Consider the following 23,811-nt stretch of genomic DNA (forward strand, 5'->3'; position numbering starts at 1 on the left):
CATCGAAAACTATAAAAATAAATTTAACTTTTCCTCCTACTTATATAATTATATATAATTTTTCTTAAAAAAAATCCGATCGCGGAAATAGTTTGCAATAACTTACTTCACCACGTTTCACGATCGTGATGTAGGACGATATCTACGTTGCAAGTGTTGCAAATCAATATATTATAATATTTGAGGCTTTCATGGTTGTTTTTTTATCATAGTGGATTTTTGGGTTTCCACCGTGTGTCCTTCTTCCTTCCTTAATCGACGTTTCGGGCTCGTTGCAGAGGCCATTATCATATCATCTCTTGATAGTGGCCTCTGCCCCGAGCCCGAAACGTCGAGTAAAGAAGGAAGACACACGGTGGAAACCCAATAATCTACTGTTGCAAATCAAATTACGTGAGAAATGTATTACCCTTGTCAGAATAAGACGAAGTTCCTTCGGAGTATTTTGTTTTAAAATTTCTCTTTTAATGTTTTCTTCGTCTATCGTCACTTCTGAATACTGCATCATTCGATCTTGGATTCCATCAGGCGAGGATTGTCTACTACTATCGGAATCGCGAATCCATGTAGAAACCTAGAAAACAAAATTATCGTTACACTATAAATTCTAAATTATGTTTTATACTATTCCGTTTAAAATATATTTTTTCAACGTTTTTGCTTTCGAGCATCTTCAGGCATCAAGGCTTCAGTTGATGCATGGTCTAAAAAGATCGTCACTAGGTGATGCGCGGATTATGCAAATGACGCGAGCCGAACGAAATATAATTTGTCATAAAAATTCAACACGCGTCCATTTAATGTTATTTTATTGTTAAATTAGTAATAATAATAGTATATTCATTGACATGTTTTCTTTTTCAAGTAAATGGGTAACTTCTAAAGGATTCAAGCTCTGTACTATTCCATTTAAGTCGTTTTATTACGACCCGGGTTTCGCCTTTCGGCATTTTTAGGCGTGGTGTAGACTCACCATGGGTTAACACAAAAAACGACTTAATATGACTTAATATATGAATTTTAATTCAAATTCCATCAAGTACCTTCGGTCGATAGTAATAATATTATCAATGGGAAACGTTTTTTAGTCATCTTTACACGATTTAAGAATTTCCGACACTATCACAAAACCAATTGACGTGCTTACACCTCAACTGTCGATCTCCGATTGGCGAAGAGTAAAAAACTTCGTCCTACATACTGTTGAAAATTATTTGCCGTTTCACTTATGTATGCTCTTAAGTAAAGAAATGAGAGTTAAAATGACGATAGGAAATGATAATAGTATGACACGACCCCGGACGTCAGCCTTATGCTGATGCTCACTATAAATCAGTAGGCGACGTAACCACATACCCCGGTCACATAGTGAACGTGGAAAACAAATTGTATGCGCCGATCTGTTGACGAACTGAGATGAAAATGTCCAGATAAAAGTCCCGCTGGGTACACTGGCGAATCCGTCAGGTGAACCGTGGAAGATATGAAAGTCGGCCATGAGTGCTTTAAAAGGTATATGTTATAATAACTAGCTATATAATGTAATATAATGTATAAAACTGTAAAATCGATATGTTAGAACGTAAGAATTACATATAACTTGATCCGCTTATTAAGGCGATGTCTTTACCTACCAGAGGCACCTTAGGAAAAATACGAAGCTTGCAAATTGAGACATTTTCTTGATAATTTACGATTCCAACTGTGTTAATTAATAAATGTGTATTTGAAAACATTAAAAAGAAAAATATTTTTTATTTTAAGTCAAAGATAAACTTACAATTCTAAAAAGTGTCATAAAATGTGAATTTGTTGAATTAGACCCCATCTTATTATTACACATATTTTTAAGTCATATTTATTATTAAAATTCAGTTTATTAAGTTTTCTAAGCAACGCTAAGAGATTTATTTCTGTATTTCGTATTTCTCCCGGCAGATTCGCAACTATCGTTTTACTGCGCATGCGCCCCGCTATAAAATATGCTCTTGCACGATAATACGTGTTACCACGTCCATTTTCTTGTTATGGCCGTGATTATACGTACTGTCAGCAGTAAATCCATGCACGTGTTTACGTGGTATACTCTATCATATCACAATTATTACACAGTAATAAATAAATAAATATTATAAACGTTCTTACCTGTTCTACTGGCTTGCATTCGGAATATGAGCAACCCGGTTGTGAATCTTCATATTTGATTTGGCATTGTGTGTCTTCTATAAATTCGTCCTTCGAATCAACTAGTTGAGGATCTGTCTCAGACTTTAGACTAGCAAGGTTAATGTCAGGCCACTAAAAAAATAGAATAAAATTCAATTGCCATTATTTTAATACGAGGGAGTTGCTTTTGTTTATAACCACAATGGTATTGAATCGAGAGAAGAAAAAAGTGGATTTGGGACTAGGAGAGGCCTTCATCTAACAAGCAGTGGATCAATTTCAGCGAATGATGAGGGTAACAATATATAGCTATCAAACTAGTAGATACTATGGATACTTGGATACTTGCCAGATGCAGGATTCGAATCTGGGACCCACGGCGTTATAGTCCTACGCTTAAGCCGCGCAGCCACCGTGGGTGTCTAATTGTGGGTACTTTATTAACTTTATAAAATATTGGCGACAAAATAAGGACAAGTAAAACAGTTTTGAAAAGCAAATTATATAATAGACATCGTAAAGTATGTAATGGCGTCATCTGACATGCCAATAGCACAGAACAGATTAAAGTGTCAATGACATTGAGCTTCTTTACGAGCTGTTTGTTGGCGAATTTATAAGCGGGCGATTGAACTACTGCGATTTGATGATTACACACAAAACTTTCCATTCGCTGAGAAGCCACAAACCAGCGACTATTTTGACAGAAAGTAGTTCGTTTTTTTACCGGGAGGTTGCTACTGCGCAGACGCAGTGTGTAGCGTGTAAAGTTGACCGGTTTTCAACTTTTCTCAGTAGAGTGTTTACAATCTGCTTGTTAGCTTGTTCGATGATTATACTGGGCGACTTTACAGGCAGATTGTAAACAGCTTGTAAAGAAGCTCAATGTGATTGACGCTTAAGACATAATTCAGACAGGCTATATCTCAATTTTATACATTTTGAAGAAGGAATTTGAATGTGTGACCTGCAAAAATGAAAAACACATTAATGACGAAAAATAGTGTGTGTTGCAATTTGAATGATCGTCAGTGCATAAACGGAGAGCAGTTGTCAGAACGAAGGGCAAGCTAAGAATAACGTATTCTTGATACGTGTTTAATTTTATCTTATATTCTTCTACATCCAAGATAGGTTGCCTGTTATTCTACACCCGTTAGGTATATCAGTCCCATTAATTCTATGTTCCCTGGTCTAGGCTGTAAAATAATCACTCAATGCTGTTTAAATATGAGACGGTGACATACGAAGTTAGTGAAGAGGCTATAATTAGTTGTCGTCAAAGCCTCTGTAACCACTGTCAAAAAAAGAATGTAACCAAAGCCACATGAGTGGAAAGAGATGGATGATCATTTTATTCAGCATTAAGTTTATTATGATAGAGGGTATAAATATGAATTACAGTGAAACTAGTGACATAGGTAAATAAAGTAACATGTGATTACAACATATATTAATTGGTTGGGCCAATTATGGTGGCTCCATGTTTCCCTATACTTCCCTCCACCGCAAATCCCAGCTATTATCAGATATTGAATAACATTCAGTTACCTCATGACAACGGGCGCGTGTAGGCTTATTACAACTATACCGTCGTTTATTGAGTAATTTAAACATACAGACTGATTCAAAAAATAAAGTGCATACAACGAGCGTGTCCAGTGCAACCGTCGTGGAAGCCATAAAGCGTCAATTACATTGAGCTTCTTTATCAGCTGTTTATTGGCGAATTTACAATTTGCCTGTAAACTCGCCCAGTGTAATCATCGAATAAGCTAATAAGCAGGTTGTAAACACTCTACCGAGAAAAGTTGAAAGCCGGTCAACTTTATACGCTACACGCCGGAGTGTGGGCCTACTGCGTCTGCGCAGTAGAGAGCAGTACCAACCTCCCGGTAAAAAAACGAACTACATTCCGTCAAAATAGTCCCTGGCTTGTGATTTCTCAGCGAATGAAAAGTTTTGTGTGTAATCATCAAATCGTAGTAGCTGAATCGCCCGCTTTTAAATTCACCAATAAACAGCTCGTAAAGAAGCTCAATGTAATTGACGCATAAATCCAACCGAGTCTCCGTGCAAACTCCGTCAATTAGACCACTTGTGTCGTGTTAGCGGCACAGGGTGTATCCTCATTTAGCATAAATTCATCAAAAGTGTACTGTGCTAGGACGAGAGAGCACGCACCAAGGATCAGCTTTAACCAGACAACAGAACATCGTAAGAGGTCAGTGTTTGGCATCCTACGTGTAACCGCCCCCTCTCAGCATCCTCATCCACCATCACAGTCATTCCACTAATCAATCACAGTCCACTATGAAAAACGCAACCATATATATTTCATTCAATTCCGAAGTGTTTGAATTAACAAATATGTAGTAGGTAGCAATAACACATGAGAATGGAACGTACCTGTGAATCGTTAGTGAACATTGACGAATCTAAGCATTCACCGAGGTCTTGGAAGGCTTGTGCTCGAAGGAGATCCACTTCATTATTACTCAGAGATAAGTCATGCATACACTTGTGATTGATCAGAATCTTTTTTGAAGAGAAAAATGCATAACATACATCGCATACAAAATTATTGCGATAAAAGGAAGCCCTTGTCAATTTTATACAGATTTCTTTTTCAGAAGCATTCACTATTTCCTGCTTAATGTCATGTTCTTGTATTGTAATTGCATCGTACGGCATTGCGACTTGCGTCTCAGGAATGTCGTGTGCTCCGTGCTGAAAAAATGAAAAGAATGCTCCTTGAATTATTTTCTTATGAATATTGTCATAAATGTTGTATATATAAATTTCTATAATGGATGAGCTATCTTTACCTAGTATCAGAAAAGGTTATCTTCAATATACCTATCTATAATATGTCAGTAGTGTTATAGTACTCTTTGTCAACATTACTTGTTAGCAAGAATCAAGACTAATATTAATACTATCGACCGAAGGCACATGGATTTAGGTCTTGTACTATTAATTCCATTTGAGTCTTTTTTTTGAGACCCGATCGGTGTGTATTTATCTTTTCGTGAGTACACATAGTGCTTGAAGATGCCAATAGGCGAAACACGGGTCGCAAAAAACGGCTCAAATATAATAGAAGTACAAAAACCTAAATCCATTAGAATTTGTTAAAAATTAACTGTTCACCATCCCCAGTAACCATAACACACAATAATGGTTCGTATGGCAATATTGTAGATATTTTTATGTATTGCGTTGTGAAAATTGGTAAACGTCAAAATGTTCTTCGCGGTGTTGTTAGTTTTTCCGGCACTTTAACCACTGTCGTTCTACTGCGCAGGCGCAAAATTCGCATAAGTTCGAACGGTCACGTGAAAATTTAGAAGCTGCTGAATTTTTTTGATAATAAATATGTACTTGTACAATCTTGCAACTTGCACGATAATATGGTTTGGTATGGCCGCGATAATACGTACAACCTGCAGTAAATCCATGCACATATAAACGGGATATAATAATTTCACCGAATCCGTTATTTTTGGATTACAGTGACACATAACTACAACAACGATTTGGATTAGGTAATATGAATAGAATGTTCCAGTAAACATTTCTGGCTATTTAACAACTCATTTCTGGCGAGTTGACGTTTACTTATATGTTCCAGCAAGCATCTGACCATCCATTAACCATCAAATTCAAAATGATAAATGTAAACAACACGACCTAACCTAAAAACTATATTCAGTTATTATTTTCATAAGCCGGGACCCACAATATTATAAACCGACGCGTAAGCCTCACGGCCATCGTTGGGTGCATTAATAATATTTTCTATATTTAAAATAAATGAATTCGACAATTAAATGTGTGTCCTTGTACCTAGACAACGGGCTATTATAACGCAGGCTAGAATTTCATGATACTCATCCCAAGGTGACATTTCAGTCAATGTGTTGCTGTTTTAGAGACAAAGTATTATTGAATTAAATTTAAGATACTGGCAAAACTGATGATTAGTTGTCGGATCGCGTCCTCGTAAAATATCTGTCAAATCGTTTAAATTGAACCATCCGATTTCATTTGTTTGGTTTGAAATGGTGGTGAATTGCGATGAAATATACCTACAATAAAAACGAACTAACGTCTATATACTTTCTACAAATTTAATAATAATAATTTAGGTACCTATATGCAAAACTAACCTCAAAAATGCACGTGGCTTCGTCAGCATTCTCTTGCTTTATGTTGGTGTTGGTGTCTGATTCTGGTTTGCTTGTATTTTGCACATTGCAATAAGATTCAAGCTCACATATTTCGCGTTTTACGTCCATTTTACGTGTTTGAATAATTGAGAATAAGCTAAGGACAGAACACAATTTGGCAGCCGTGAAATGACAATATGCCACAGTGTTGCCATCTTTTTGTAACCGAATTATTATAAGAACACAATCCAAGAAATTATAGTACGCGTTGTCATTTTAGCTGTTTGATATACTTACCTAATATATTTGATAATTTGAGATATCATAAGCTTCTTTTTTTTATTTAGCTTACTCTTCCGATCAAAAATGCTAACTGGTGAATTAAAAAAATATAATTTTACATGAAATACACGAAAGATTTATATTTTTATAGAAGGTCCCTAGGTAGGTAGGTATATTATTAATCTGATGTTGATCAAAGCAGGTGTATTGAATAAATTTTATTTGTATGATCCTGACCAGTTTAGGTAGGTAGGTACCTAACACAAAAAAATTATAGCTTGACCGATTTTCGAATTACTTATAATAAATAACATTACATTGATCTTATACATACGTGAAATATTGGGTGCAATCCGATTCTCGGTGCAAATTATTATGAACACATTGGATAACTACCTTGGCTTTAGTCTGCAAAATGCCTAAAGGCTCTATGACATTGAGCTACTTTACACGCTGCTTGTAAACTCGCCCATTGTCATCATCGATCAAGCTAACAAGCAGATTATAACAATCTACCGAGAAAAGTTGACAGCCGGTCAACTTTACACGCTTTCATGCTGGTTTGTGATCCTACTGCGTCTGCGCAGTAGATGGTGGCGACCTCCCGGTAAAAAACGAACTGCTCATTTTGACATTTAGCGTTTTGACGTTTTAAAATGGAAACATTATTCGGCAAGCATTTTACTTTCATTTACTTTCCACTTCATAGCGCTAGAGCCCGATAAAAGTAACAATATAATTTATTATGATTTCAACTCGCTAGCTTGTGTATATTATCTATGTTTTTGTGCGTATTTTATCTATTGTCTATAATCTGCAACTACTGGCTTGTGGCTTCTCAGCGAATGGAAAGTTTTGTGAGTTATCATCATCACAATCGTAGTAGCTGAATCGCCCGCTTTTAAATTTTCCAACAAACAGCTTGTAAAGTAGGTAGCTACAACCCAGTTCTCGGAAAACATAAAAATTGTGATATGAGGAATAGTAGAAAAACTGAAAAAGTGGCAACACTGTCATTGAATTTAATGTTGTCTTTGAGAAGAAAAGAAGACGTGTATTCTCACATGTCCGTGTCACATTCTTGATTTAAATACGTGAAATGGATATAAAACGCGAAGTAAATGAATTCGAAGCTGATGCTGAAGAGGAGAGTAGTCGAGAAGCGAACGGTATGGCGTATATTAAGCAAGAGATTCCTGATAGTGCCAGCGCCAATTTTGAGGTTAGATTATTAAAACATATATTTTACCAACTTTAGTTTTGTTAACCGATTTGGCCGATTAACTCAATAAGTCTTATATATTTACATGTTCAATATCGTAACCTAACTACCAGTGTGCGATTAAAGGTCTATGAGCCCATAGAGCAACGCCTGGATAGGTTTGTTACTAATGGAAACAAACTTTGTTGATATAGGTATTGAAATGTGGTGGCTCATTGCTGACTCAAGTAGAAAGCCAAAGACAACGACTGGTCTTACTTTTCCGCCCATCCCGTTGTTGTCTATGGATGGCATGGCAATATTCAATAGAGCTCATACTGACTCGTCTGTCGAATTCACACAGGGAATGGTTAGATTTGGATAGATGAGTTACTGTTACATGGTAAATAATAAACTAGCATGAACACACCTTCTTCAAATGTAATGCATAGGTCAATGCTACATATTTTTTGGAAATCGATATTACCACCGGTTTTTGTGTGAAGGACTAGTCTGAGTTTGACAGCTGATGATAAACAGGAATGTATATTATTTAACACTGATAGTTAATATACTTATTTGATTTGAGATTTTTGTGTAATTCAATTTGAAACGAGAAAGGGCGATTCAATATGTCAAGTAATCTGGGATCTGATTTTGACAGTTGAAAAGTGGACCACTCGTTGCTTGTGCAAAAAGTTATGATCAGGCTTTATTAATCTAAAGATGGCGGTGGCTGGCCACATTCTGATTCTTCTGAAGGCAGATAAAATCGGAAAAGATGAACCTATAATTTATTGCTTCAACCGATTGATGAAGTTTTAACTGAATTGAACCTCCATATAATAAAAATACAACATGCAGAAATGCGATGTATGTTTGTGTTCAATTTCAGACATCACAAAATTCTTCGTAGGTATAATAAAATAATTGTCATCCAATAACATAATATGTATCCATTTGTTGCTTCGAGCCCTAAAATGCATCTTGCTAAAATTAACTCTTTGACTGATTCTGAACAAGTTACGGAAAATCAATTATAAAGATCTCGAACCTCATTAGTCATATTCGGAATGCAGGCCAGTACATTTATATTTGCATGTTTTATTTATTTCAAATACAGACAATTAAATAGATGCAAAGTACCAAAAATACAACAAACCATATTTTACGTGGAATGGGTGCCAAGTACCATCATACGTTAAATAGCAAAGTGGCTATGGCTCCAGAAGTAGGTATAGAAAACATTTTATAGTCTATCAAGAGCTGATGGCAGTGATTAATGACTTCTATATTTTACAAATCATGGATTGTTATCTATTATTATCATATTGCTTTTTAAGTAGGTATTGTTACCTATGAGGCGAAATGTGGGGGCTGCATTGTAATTTTACTGACAAAAATGAATAAATGTTTAAAAAAGGTTTTTCTCAATTTTCCACACTTTTGATTCATGGCACATAGAACCTTTCTACTCAATGGTATTAAATTATTATTAACTTGATAATATTATTTTGTTTTCCATACATACCAAACAGACTCATGTATTAGAACGGAAATTCCCAGATTGGAATACACCTGCGTATTCGTCGGAAGTTGTTTGTAGTATATTCACGTTTAAAGTATGATTTAGAGGTTATGATTGTTGAATAATAGAGAACATTAATTGTTTTCTGTGTTTCATCATCGGTTCTGCATTAAAAAGAGACAATTAAAGTTATTTTCAGCTCAGGACGAAATTTAGTCAGTACCATACGCATTTAACCGCGGGGATAATCGTAATGATTTTTTATTTGATTATATTTATCTGTTATAGACACAGATATTCATAAAATCTGACTAACAATAATAAAACAGATTTAAATAAAATATGCCATAATCGATACTCACCATAGACAAGAAATAACGCGTATACATATAAACACGATCAAGATGTCTAGTTGTTCTTAGGTCACGACCATGCCATGATGATAAGTAACGATGTTTCTTAGCAGTGGATCCTGCTTGCTAGTGTTATACCAAATATGTTAGCTCAGAGTATTGGCGAAGGGTTGAGGTAGGCTCTTAAGATCCGCCGTAAATAGTGCACACTAAACGTTGTCAGTTGTACTTACTTGTTTTCATTGAAATAAGACAACAGTTTTCATATGGATTTTATAGATAAAACAATATTTTTGATCTATTATAGTTTGGTTAGGCAGGGCTTAATGAATTAAAAAAAAATGAACCAAAAATTTGTGTATTAATATTATGTATTCTTAATCCAACGAAAACAAATAAGTATAAATGAAAAAATGTTCATAATTTTGTCGTATCCCCAAAATATACTAAAACTATAATGGTTTGGTGGCAGGGATTAATTGATTTTTAAAAACTACACAATATCATCTGTAAATTGTAGTCTTAGTTCAAAACAAATACGTATGACTAAATAAAATTTTATGTGCACTATTTATGCCGGGTCTTAACTGCCTACCTGGCTTTAATCACCAATGTATGCTTCAGCCATGTTCATCTCCATACGACTTTCAGCACCTTTCCTGAAAGTCTGTTTTATGGTGGAAAGCAGAGCTTACAGTCATGATAAAAACACTTTCTGCCCAACTTACGAATGCTGACTAGATTTATTTTTGAACGTACATAATTTTGAAAAACACTTTCTGAGGAAATATATTATAACCAATAGAAAAAATCTTTTTGAAAAAAGTAAGCCACCCCAGCAGGGATCGAACCCTGCATCTCCTGGTTTACGCCACGTCCGTCGCATTTACCTCTATGCTACGCAGTGACATACTAATTGCGACAAAATTTAGCTATTGGTCTTTTTAATACCTACTCATCACGATATAGATTAGTAATTGAAGTAATATGTATCTACTTTGATTAATAAAAACAAAAACCGATTACCAAAGAAGCTTGATGTCGAAGAAAGCTGATGAGTAGGTATTAAAAAGGCCAATAGTTAAAATTTGTCGCAGTCAGTATGTCACTGCGTAGCATAGAGGTAAATGCGATGGACGGGGCGTAAACCCAGGAGATGCAGGGTTTGATTCCCTGCCGGAGTGGCTTACTTTTTTCGTAAAGATTTTTTCTATTGGTTATAATATATTCTCTCAGAAAGTGTTTTTCAAAATTATGTATGTTCAATAATCAGAGTGGTACATTCTTAAATTTTGTGAATTATTCGTTGAATAAAAGAAATAGTTAATTATAGATTTATTTTTATTTTGCAATACAATCGTATATTAATTTTTCAGAACTGTTCATTAGGCCTTCAATACATAAGGTCAGAGACTCATCCTCAAGGAATTGAGTTCAGCGACGGGTATGTTGAAGAGAAAATACGCCAAAGCAAATTCGACAACTCACAACCCGGCTGTTCTTATGTTAATAGTGGATCAACAAATCAGGTAAACAATATTCTGTGAAACTTCAACAATGTTGGTTACGTCATAGTTCAATCTTTCAACATACTTAGCAATGACTGCAGTGAAAATTAATTATATTTATTGACAATTTTTTTTCATGGTTTCGTCATTCCGCAAAATATTTTGAATGATCCCTATCTCAAAAATTCTACAGTATGTAGAGTGCCAACTCTATTTCGAATAGGCGTACACAGCAGACATATATACTAATTTAATATAAAATCTACAGAGAAAACCATTGAAAACAAAGAACGACACGCGTGAGGTGACCTCATTATTGTTCTCGTGATTTCGGCAGATTTCTCTAACTAACTAAAAGTTCAAAATGTTCTAAGGGATGGGAGCATCAGTCTGATAACATTTTAAATAAGTACCAAGAAAAACAACATTATATACGTTTTTTTCCCGTAGCGGCAGCTTATTGTGACAGCACATAACGTGATCATAATGTAACTGAACCTTAAAAGGTCTGCGTGAGAAGTAAATGGTATATTTATCATAAACATTTATTTTGAAAGTATCTAAATTTGAGTGAGTGAGTCTTATTTGATAAGGTCTATTTTGATCCACAAAGGGGTGTCCCCAGGGATCAGTTCTTGGACTCCTATGGAATATCCTTTTTGATGACCTTCTGTCAATCCCGCTTCCAAACGACTGCAGTATTATTGCCTATGTGGATGATGCTCTTCTTCTTGTGATTGCGAACAGCCGCAATGGTCTTGAACTAGCTGCTAACGAGGCTTTGGAAACCATTATGACCTTGGGTTTTACTAACAAACTCACTTTTGCTCCGCATAAAAAAGAATCCATCCTTCTTAAGGGAGCAGCCAACCTCACTTCAATGTCGCCCACCATCCATATGGGTAGTACTTTAGTTAAAGTCAAAGACAAGGTTACATATCTAGGCATTTTACTGGATGACAAATTATCATTTCTGCACCACGCCAAAACATCGGTGGCTAAAGCCAAAGCAGCTTACCATCGGGTCTCTTGGCTTACTGGAAGTAATTGGGGTCTTAAGATCAGATTTCTTGAAATAGCTTACGATGAAATCTTTATGAGTATCGCTGGATATGCCGCCAGCACGTGGTATCATAGATGTAAGTTATTGTCCATCCGGAAAACTCTTCTCAGCGGTAAACGCTCAGCATTACTTCCCCTTATTAAGGCTTATAAGACGACTTCTACCGACGTGTTGCCTGTCCTTGCTCGAGTGCTTCCGTTAGACCTGCACATTCAAATCCATGGTGCCACGACCGCCTTGCTTTGTCTGGGAGCGGAGGTTGGCGGTATCTTTATATCGCCACCTTTAGGTCTTGGATCCATGAGCCGGTGCGCTCGAAAAGTTATTGTACGCGACCTGGCGTATGACACGGCGCTGGGTGCGTGGCAAGGGCGATGGACCACTTCTTCCAAGGGCAGACAAACGCATTTGTTTTTTCCTAATATAAAGTGCGCATCAAGATAACCAGATTGACTCCAGACCATTGGACTTCTCAGTTCTTAACCGGACATGGTGGTTTTGACTCCAAGCTCTGTCAGCTTGGCCTAATAGAATGCCCGACTTGCTTATGTGGCGAATTGCTGGATGCCGATCACATCCTCTGGGAGTGTCCCCATATGTCGGTTGAAAGGAAAGAGCTTCTCAAGTCGGTCCGACCCTCAGTTGGACCGGTCGGCCATTGCGACTTGGTATCTTCGAGGGAAAATTTCTCAGCTTTTAAGAAGATTGCGGCATTATACGGAGAGCGAGAAGGTCTTTTCTCATCAAGAATTGACCGTAATACATTATATGGAAGTAGGGATCACGCACACTTTAGTGCACGCCAACCAAGGTCTTGAGATGTTGCTCCTGGGAAACTTTCGGCACAAATTTAAACAGCGCCTATCGTTCGTTACGCCACGGTATACGCCTGCATAACGGGTGTGGAGACGTGGCGGGTGGTGGAGGAAAAAGCAAGTCTACCTTGATATCAGAGGAGTACAAGCTGGCACTAAAAGATATAAAAACTTTTCGCGAATATGTTTACCTCGAATTCAGCATCTCTTATAAATATGCATTTAAGACTGGAGCTTACAAGATCAAGGTCAATGAAGGTCAAGTCTGGAGCCGGCTTTTGCATTCCTGTCATCGTTAGGCTCTATGCGCGGTGTTAAGTTAGCATTCGTTTGAATTGAACTATTTAAATTCCATTAGTTTTCAGTTGAAATGATATAACCGATATCACTACATTAATAGATATATATTAATATTTACCCCTTTTCTGCCGTATTCGTATTCAACCGTTTCCAGCATTCCAAGACGTCTTTAAGGTGTTTTAATTTATGGGGTATTATTCATTTATATATGCTTTTGTCTTAACATTAATCTAATATTCTATTTCTTTAAGATAATTCCTGCAACCTCTGCCCTGACATGCATCTCGTGTCTGGGATCGTCAGAGAGAATCTCAGAAATAAACGAACCATACGATGAAATTCAGATTGATGAACAACAATTTAAAAAAGAATTTGGAGAATATGAAGCGATTACACCATTTATTTGTGATCAATGTGACTACTCGTGTATAACGTCTAGCAAGATGAAATTACACAAAATGACCCATTATGGTGTAAAGCCATTTTATTGTGATCAATGTGATTACTCATCTTCAACATCCGTTCTCTTGAAAAGACACAAAATGACTCATTCTGGTGAAAAGCCATTTAAATGCGACCAATGTGATTACTCATGTATACAATCTAATAGGATGAAAAAACATAAAATAACTCATTCTAGTGAAAAATCATTCAAATGTGTTCAATGTGACTACTCGTGTAAAACATCTAGTTACATGAAAAAACACAAAATGACACATTCTGGTGAAAAGCCATATAAATGCGACCAGTGTGATTACTCATGTATACGATCTAATGGGATGAAAATACACAAAATAACTCATTCTGGTGAAAAACCATTCAAATGTGTTCAGTGTGACTACTCGTGTATAACACCTGACCGCATGAAATCACACAAAATGACTCATTCTGGTAAAAAACCATTCAAATGTGTTCAATGTGACTACTCGTGTATAACACCTGCCCGCATGAAATTTCACAAAATGACCCATTCTGGTGAAAAGCCATTTTATTGTGATCAATGTGATTACTCATCTTCAACATCCGATCTCTTGAAAAGACACAAAATGACTCATTCTGGTGAAAAGCCATTTAAATGCGACCAATGTGACTACTCGTGTATAACACCTACCCGCATGAAGTTACACAAAATGACCCATTCTGGTGAAAAGCCATTTTATTGTGTTCAATGTGACTACTCGTGTAAAACATCTAGTTACATGAAAAGACACAAAATGACTCATTCTGGTGAAAAGCCATTTAAATGCGACCAATGTGTTTACTCTTGTATACAATCTGGTGCAATGAAAAGACACAAAATGACTCATTCTGGTGAAAAGCCATTTACTTGCGATCAATGTGATTACTCATCTATAACATCTAGTTACATGAAAAAACACAAAATGACGCATTCTGGTGAAAAGCCAAATAAATGCGACCAGTGTGATTACTCATGTATACAATCTAATGGGATGAAAATACACAAAATAACTCATTCTGTTGGAAACCCGTTCAAATGTGTCCAATTTCCTCAATTGCTTCATCTGCCCAATAAAAAATCTGATATTAATTTTCAGGGAAATGATTTCAATGAGGAGTATGTTGAAGACACAATAAGGCAAAGCATTCATGAGGATTATAAGCCAGGATGCTCTTATTCGGAATGCAAATCATTAACTCAGGTACGTACAGAATATTCTATAAAAGTTGAACAATGTATGTACGTTCTATTATGGAGGCTTAGTTTTATATGTATTAACATCTTTTAAATTACATATAATTATTAAAACTTGGCTGATAGGTCATGTCAATGTCATTCCGTATTTCTGCTAAAACATCCTTATAAATAGCTCATAGGTCATTTTTACGGATCGTCAACACATTAAGGGTTATTGAGATGTGACAATATTTCGACAGGAATTGCCGAAATACATCATTGAGTTGATGGAGAGATATATTATTATTGCAATGCGTTTTGCAAATGCATATTATGTTCCGATGTTTACTCATAAGCCATGTAACAAGAAAAAAATTTAGAAATTTCATAAATTTAGGTAGGTACCTAGAAATATCAATTAGTTTTTTTTTTTTTTTTTTAAATCGTATGAAAATCGTAATAAACTATGATTGTCGTTTATGTATGATTTTAAGTAATAAAATCTATCATTCCAAATCTGTCATCAAGATCATCGAGACTTGGTAAAGACAAGCGAGAATGTCTTTCTCAATTACGCACTCTAGTGCACGCCAACCAAGGTATTGGGAAGTTGCTCCTTGAATAATCAGCTCAAAATTGAAGTTCGCAATACCAATACAATAAACATAAAAAAGCAAGTGGGCGCTGGTAAAATCGTACCTTTGCATAGTCAATATTAAAATGATCCACTATAGTCACACAACAACGTCGTTTGGCATACATGTTGCGGAACCTCACCGAATTCGTTTCAGGCACATTTTATTATACCGCCGCAAGAATACACTGGTTTGCTTTTTAATTATAAAATTAATGTATTTTTTTAGATCCCTTCAAAATACCCTACCTCTGTAAAATTGGAGACTGATTTCGAGCGGGTTGACTCAGAGAATGAGATTGTTCAAGAGGCTGTAGAGCAAAGAAATTATATGGACCCTCAATATAGTTGCTCTTATTCCGAATGCAACCCAGGAAATCAGGTATTCAACAATCTATATATTTAAAATTATCTACTAATATACTGATTACTTTGTTCTGATACCTTCTTCCTCAATTCTATCCTCCCTGTATGTCAAGATTAAGAAGTATCTTTAAGATGATTGATTTTTTTTTTAATAATATTCTTTCATATACCTACCTATGTTGTTTGTCTTCTTGTAATATACTCCACGTTCTTTTAGTTGATTCCTGCAACCACTGCAATGACATATTCCGCTAGTCTCGGATTTTCAGAGAGAGATTTACAAGAGCCATACGATGAAATACAGATTGACTATCAAGACATTAAAAAAGAATTGGGCGTATACGAAACGATTACTAATATAGTCAGTCACACTGCTAAACGTAACCATATACAATCTACCCACACAGATCCCGAATTATTAGTAGCTGTTATAAAGTTGGAGAAAAACACATTTAATGAGAAAAATTTTGTGTGCAGTTTTTGTTTTGATTTTTTTGCTTCGCTCTCTCTATTAAAACTTCACAAAGCGTGTTATAAAAAATCAATTGCGGAGACGACAAATTATGTAAGCATTCGATCTGATTACAAGAATCTAAACAAAATGACTCAATCTGGAAAAAAAAAACATTTAAATATGATAAATGCAATTACTCATGTAATAGATCTGATAGAATGAAATTAAACAAAATGTCTCATTCCGGTGAAAGACCATTTAAATGTGACCAATGTAATTACTTTTCTAAAACATCTGATCAGATTAAAACACACAACATGATTCATTCCGGAGAAAATATATTATGACCAATAGAAAAAATCTTTTTTGAAAAATTAGCGTAGTAATGCGCGGATGGGGCGTAAACTCGAGAGATGCAGGGATCGATTCCCAGCCCGGGGTGGCTTACTTTTTTCATAAAAGACTTTACTATTGGTTGTAATATATTTTCTCAGAAAGTGTTTTTCAAAATGATGTATGTTCAATAATGTTCTTATTTGCATTAACATTTACCTGCAAGATTATTATTGTTATTATTGTTATAATTAGTATAAAAAATATGTATTTTTAATTTTGTCAATCTGTTGCTATGTCTTGGATATTATTTTTAAAATAAAATTTTGTACTTTTTTGTGTTTTACTTGTAGAGTTCACTTTTTTACTTCGCATCACCATCGTTAATTTCATTCTTTAAAATATATTAATAATGTTATGATATTCACAACGACTATAATGAGGCAGCTCTCGTGGTGCAGTGCGTAATGCGCTGACCTTTCATCCGGGAGCTCTGTGTTCACCACTTAAATGGACATTTTCACAAACCGGAGCGCTCGATAATTTAACGAAAATATTAACCTACTTTAGTACCTATCTAATTTAATGTGAATCTTATAAAAATAAGTGTAATAGTATTTGTTATATGGCACAGGCTTTCAAGTTAATAATTTTCCACAAGACGGAGCGTTAATTTTGAGGATCTTATGAACCGGATCGGAGCACCTGTGCGCTCCGGTTCATTTCGAGCCCTGTCTGGTTTCAATTCCCTGTGAGGACACAATATATTTATGTTAATTTCTCAAAGCCTATGTGTTTGTGATTGTTCAAAACTACTAACAACTGGTACGAATAAACATGGACAATGAAAAAGCGTGTTTAACGATATGTTGGGGGGGGGGCTTCAGGATGTGAGATCCATGGGTCTGAGTGATCAGGACGAATCAGTATTATCAAGCACATGATTGAGAACATTTCAGATTTTTTAGAAACATGTAAGTAGTATAATAATAGGTTTTGATTATTTTGTCGAAACATTATTAAATGTTGACGTATTATTATTAAAAAAACAAAGAAATATATTTTTAATTACCTAACTATTTTTTTACTAAAAGAATAATTCACAAGATGTAAGAATGTAACATTCTAATTGAGCCGTTGCCCGGAATAACGTTGTATCCAACAATATTCTTGTTTTGAGAAAAATGGAAAAAACTAAATCAGTTATGTTTTTTTACATTTTATATTTGAAATACAATAAACAAACAATTATTAAGAGTTTTAAAATATAAAGTGTGAAGAAAGACAATTAAATTTGAATTTATTACAAAAAAATATAGTGAATTAATGGAATAATGTTGTATATGAAAATTTCACATACAACATTATTCCACAAAATGCTTTTTATTTATTCTACTTCACTCAATAGTGCCTTATAGAAAGCAGCGTGCTCATCTAGCATGAATTCACACATATCATTGAGGTCTTTGAGCTTAGCAGCCTTGATTGGCAGCGGATTGGAGTACATTGGAGTGAGTTCCAAGCTCCCTAACTGCATGAAATTTCTCCGTACGTTAGCCAATCTTCCCCGTCCTCCACGAAGAGGTGGTAGAAGACTGTATGATGTCCATGACTCCAGTTCATTGTGGGAGGTTCGAGCTCTGATTGTCGTGGGATCATCAGCAGAGAGCTGAAGCCAAATGGCACCAGTGATCTTCATTTTTGTTGGTCTCTGCATTGCATTTTCAACATCTGTGAAATTTTTAAAGTCAATGCGATCCATATTCTGTATATGAAATGGGTTGTTTGGACGGCTTTCTTTAATAACCTGATTCCACTGATCCGGCACCATTACCTTCGAAACCCGTTTCCTTTGCTCTATTAAAGCAAATTCACGGTCACAAAGCATAAGTCAATCGGTGAGTGATTATCATAATTAGCACTATCTTCGTCTGCTCTCTGAATACGGCGTCCGACATTCAATTTCTCGATACATGAGACGAGATAATGACTCTGTCCATTATGATTTAGCAACCTGAATGCTGATTGTATTTCTGTCTTAATGTTAAAATCGAGAACACATCCGCGATTCAAACATTTTTCGGCACAAACGCGACCCTGCGAAAAATAGAAAGAAACGATTAAAAAATTTGAAAAGGTATTATATTAAGTAACAATATAAAGAGTAATATAATGCAAGCATTATTATCAAATAACAATATGGATAAATCATTTGAATACAATCGATTAACGTTCGACGAGGAATAATATGTCGAACATAGTAATTTTATTCGTGACATCAATAGAACTGTCAAATCGTATACAACATTATTCCACAAACCTGTTTCGGTGGCTCAATTGCAGGTTTAATAATATTTTTTCTGGATAAATATTCTTTTCCTGCATCCTTCAACTTCTTGGCTTTATTATCTCTCCAGTTTAAAACATTGGATGTCCGTTTTCTTCCTTTATTTACATGAATTAAGCCACGCTCCGTGATATTGACGGACGGCGACGCCATTTTGACAACTGCATAGACAACGTTCTTCCATAAACCAATAACTTTAAAATGCTGCCACAAGCTTAAATATTGTTTCCCGACCATAATACTTACCTTAAAAGATGCATAATAACATACCCAACATTATTCCATCAATAACTCAACATTGACAGTTTTGTTGGATACAACATTATTCCGGGCAACGGCTCAATTATTGAACATACATTATATTGAAAACACTTATGACTCCTTTAGCATAGTGGTCTATGTGGTTACATGTAAGTTGTACGTATGCAGTTCTTCGTGAGACACGTATTCGTGCGCCGCAGTACGTGAAACATGAGTTCGTGCAACATTTAATCAAATAACGAGTTCTTCGTTGAAAATTTCACCGTGGAATACGTATTCTACAACATGTGGCGTTAGTTTGCTGTTCTAATTAGATTCAATACGATTTTTATGAGATATCTTTATTGGATTTAAATAATTTAATGTTGAAACTACATAAATAATATACCTATACGATGTGATTGTATTTATAATCTACTTACCTACCTATTTTTTAATGTGTGTTCCTTGTATTACGATGGTTTTATTACGTATTTTTAAGTGTTTTATTTAGACATTAATAATGTATGTTACAGAAATAGCAATATTTTGTTAAATATTATAAATAAATAATATTATAAAATTATAATTCCCTGTGTAATATATATTATTAGGATTAGCTAGTATTAGTATATTAGTAGGTAATATTGCACTTTAATGGTATAAATTATCAACAGCTATTGGTGGTAATTGGTAAAATATTATATTAGGAGATTATCTTTATTATTAGAATATTATGGTTTTAAATGTTTTATTCAGATTCCTATAATCTTATCAAAACATTTGCATAAAAAAATTATGTGAATAATGTTCTCTTATTGTATTAATATGTATATTTATATTTGTATATAAAACCGGATCAAATGTTTCTTATCCTCTTGCGTCCTGAGGTACACATATGTGGACGTTATTTAAATATTTTTTAGTAATGATTTGAATGGATACTTGAACCGCATTTGACTACAGTGGTATAGATAGTATATTTTTCTACCACTAGAGCAAAACACTAGCCTATGTAGTTTTAAAATAAATTGTTATTTTGACTTTGAAGTTATGGATATTTGCACAAGACAAAAATGGCGGCTAAAAAATCAACTCTGACAAGTAAGTGCTTTTAATTAAATATTAATATTTATTTATATTAAAAACCAATGATGTATTTAGTTTCACAATGAATCATAGTAATATTCCGTATACTTTAAATTATCTTTACACTTTTGTAAAATATTATAATCATAGTTTCAAAATTCGGTACACACATGAGTAACTCAGGTCTAGAGTGATATATTTTGACATTAGTATATCTGATTTCTTTAGACCGACCGTTTGACTGACATCCGCGAGTTCTTGCATTCTGCCTTGGAGGTCTTTCGGGTCTTGTGAGAGTATAACATCTCAAAGACAAAAGTAATGAGGAACTGTTTTTCGGACCCTGCGGTTATCTGTATTTCTGGAACCCAACTCGAGCAAGTCAGCAGCTACGTCTATCTCGGACAGCAGGTGTCCATAGACGGAAGCATGCACGATGAAATTGCTCGAAGAACAAAGCTGGGATGGAGTGCTTTCGGACGTCTGAATAGTATCTTCAAGAGTGACCTACCATTATGTCTTAAGCGTAGGGTGTTCAACCAATGTGTGCTACCCGTGCTCACGTATGGCTGCGAGACGTGGACCCTCAACATGAGAGATGTCCAAAGGCTAAGAGTCACACAGCGAGGCATGGAGAGGTGCATGTTGGGCATCACGCGAAAGGACCGTAAGAGAAACGAATGGGTTAGGAAGCAGACAAGAGTACGCGATGTAATAGACGTTGCCAAACAGCTGAAATGGAGATGGGCGGGGCACATTGCTCGCCGAAAGGACGGCCGCTGGACAAATGCCGTCATCCAATGGTACCCAAGGGGTACGAAACGGCCACAGGGTCGCCCTAAAAGTCGCTGGATTGACGAACTGGTAAAGTTCGGCGGAAATACGTGGCAGCGAACGACACAGGACCGAGAGAGTTGGAGAAAGCTTGGGGAGGCCTTCATCTAGCAGTGGATTGACCCCGGCTGATGATGATGATGATGATGATATCTGATTTATTGAGGTTATGTTTTTTGTTTACATTTAGACGAATCCTTGAATAGCCAGCATATTGGTGATATTTTGAATGATAATGATGTCGAAGTTGGTGGAGGATATAACCCTGACGACAGTAATGATGTTCACATTCATCTCCTGGGCCCAGATGATGACTTTATTCTGGAGAACCAGTGAACTTTACTCACTGCTAGAGGCTGAGATACATCCTTCAAAATCACAATCCAGGATCCTATCCTGGCTTATGAAACCATAAGGTATCAATGCTCATATTATATTACTTTATCATTTAGTCATAAATATCAAACTTATCATTTTATTAGGCAAGTGCATGCACTGCTAAAAAATCAATTAAGTACCAATTAAATTGATACAGTTTGTGATGAAAGGGTTTTGTGATCTCCATATTGAGGATTCGATGGACAGAATAATTAATATACTTAATATACCTAGTGTATAATACTATTGGCCATTAGTATTTATATTCCTGGTGTTGAATACTTAATAAATAGGAATAAATGTATCGATTAATTCATAGTATTGTATTTTCTATTGTTTCAGTACGCTGAGCCTAATAAGACGAATGATGCTGAGCTGAAGAGTTCAGTTCATGGCCATATATGGTTTATTGGGTGCTGGACTCCAATTGCTCTATAAATTATTCTCCATGTGGGGAAGTGAATCCTACCTATCTGATGAAGATACGATACAATCTCAATGCAACGCTGTGATGTTACTTTGGCTTCACAACAACTGCCCTTGTACGTCTACACATATGACTTTTTTACCAGCTTCAACCTCACCGATTCGTTATTTCAGGCCAATACGTGTTATGATTCAAAGAAGACGAAGAACGATATGCATCACTCAGTCAGCTGTTGTAAAATACTGATTACAAGTCGATGAGCCGCATTAATCTTCACAGTGGTGTGTTTGCTTTCACAGGACATCAAGCATGTAAACTGTGAGGATCTTTGACCACTGTGGACATGGACTTGTTGGACATGGACATGAAATAGTTTGCTCATTGTACATGCAAACTTATAGGCAAGAAAATATTCACTGTGATTGGAATACTTCATAGTCATGGAAAATCAGACTTGCAAACCCTACGATTTGGTATGAAAGTCATTTAGCCATCATTATCATCATCGATACAAGGTCATCCAAGAAACTCTTCACCATTAGCTTCCATAACACACCGAGTAAACACAGATCTACTTCTAAAGCAAAGAATGGTTGTCCCTAAACCTATTCCCTGAAGTGCGCGTTAATTAATGTGTAGTATTTTAGGGTTTTGACCGTTATTGTAATATATTTTTAATCTAAATAAATATAATTATCCAATCACCATTATATTATTATGATTATTGTATTATTTTTCTAATAAAATTGTATCATTATATGGATATCACATTGTTTTTCTTTCATTTCATTGTTTGTACTGTATCCAATATTGTACTCTATTGTGACCTGAGATGCACTCACGTGCACGTAGTGGATTTTAGTTAATATCGTCGCCGCGCTTGCAAAATCCGCTATGTAAAAAAACACAACTGTTCAGGAGAAGGAAAAAACTGATTTATTCAACAATGACTCACGTTTTTTTCAAAGTAAGTAAACCGGAAATTAGATCCCTACTTCGGATTCAGTATAAATGATATTTTATAATACAATATTTAGCACTTTGGTCGTAATATTTTTTTTTGTGGCTGAAAGACACATAAGTAGCTGATTTTATTTGGGTCTTTTAATCCGCTTTGTGGTTGGGGCAGCACTTAGCGGATTGTAAGTACGTGTATTTTAGACAGCGCATTTTACACCGGGTTTTTACAATGATAATTCCATAATTTAATGATGTTTGACTTTATGCGTAAAACATCTTTAACAAAGCCAATAGTCTGTTTTGAGCAAACCTTTATCTTCCCAACCAAAATTTGACATATAAATAAGTAATTATCAAGTGAAGGGGGAATAAAAATATGTGTTCAGAGTAGGATGGATAAATAATTAAACAAATTTGACAAATGACGTTTTATTTATCGAAATAAGAAAAAAATGGTAACTAGTATTACAAACCAAGTAATATTCTTAAGCAACACAAGATACATAATAATCATCTTAACATTTTAACAAAACAAATCAACCTCTTAATAATGCCTATTAATAAACAGTCATAATGCCTACCTACTAGTAAACTAAACTTTATTCTTTTTTATTCTTATAGCTATTGTTATATTTTAAAAAAATAAAAAAAGGTAAGTAGGTAGGTACCTAAGTTATTAACAAAATTAGTATTTGAGATTATCGTAAAAGAAATGATAATCTCGA

The 23,811-nt window shown here is 35.3% G+C and overlaps 1 protein-coding gene and 1 long non-coding RNA gene across 2 annotated transcripts; one reads left to right on the top strand and one right to left on the bottom strand.

The window, feature by feature from the left end:
- Window positions 1-292: 292 nt before the first annotated feature.
- Window positions 293-6,509, bottom strand: LOC147076207 (uncharacterized). Its single transcript, XM_085940318.1, has 4 exons — window positions 6,339-6,509; window positions 4,576-4,896; window positions 2,146-2,298; window positions 293-574 (listed from the first exon to the last, which is right to left on the bottom strand). The coding sequence occupies exons 1-4, from the start codon at window positions 6,465-6,467 to the stop codon at window positions 293-295; spliced, it is 885 nt and encodes a 294-aa protein (XP_085796444.1). The 5' UTR covers window positions 6,468-6,509.
- A 1,124-nt stretch (window positions 6,510-7,633) lies between these two features.
- Window positions 7,634-17,141, top strand: LOC147076208 (uncharacterized). The gene is made up of 5 exons (XR_015069566.1): window positions 7,634-7,842; window positions 11,079-11,231; window positions 13,640-15,049; window positions 15,888-16,040; window positions 16,242-17,141. It is a non-coding gene; the product is annotated as an uncharacterized LOC147076208 (long non-coding RNA).
- The last annotated feature ends 6,670 nt before the right edge of the window (window positions 17,142-23,811 follow it).

This window comes from Rhyacophila brunnea, unplaced genomic scaffold (assembly GCF_057557595.1).
Source record: "Rhyacophila brunnea isolate RB1 unplaced genomic scaffold, BYU_Rbru_1.0 scaffold_13, whole genome shotgun sequence".
Classification (NCBI taxonomy): domain Eukaryota; kingdom Metazoa; phylum Arthropoda; class Insecta; order Trichoptera; family Rhyacophilidae; genus Rhyacophila; species Rhyacophila brunnea.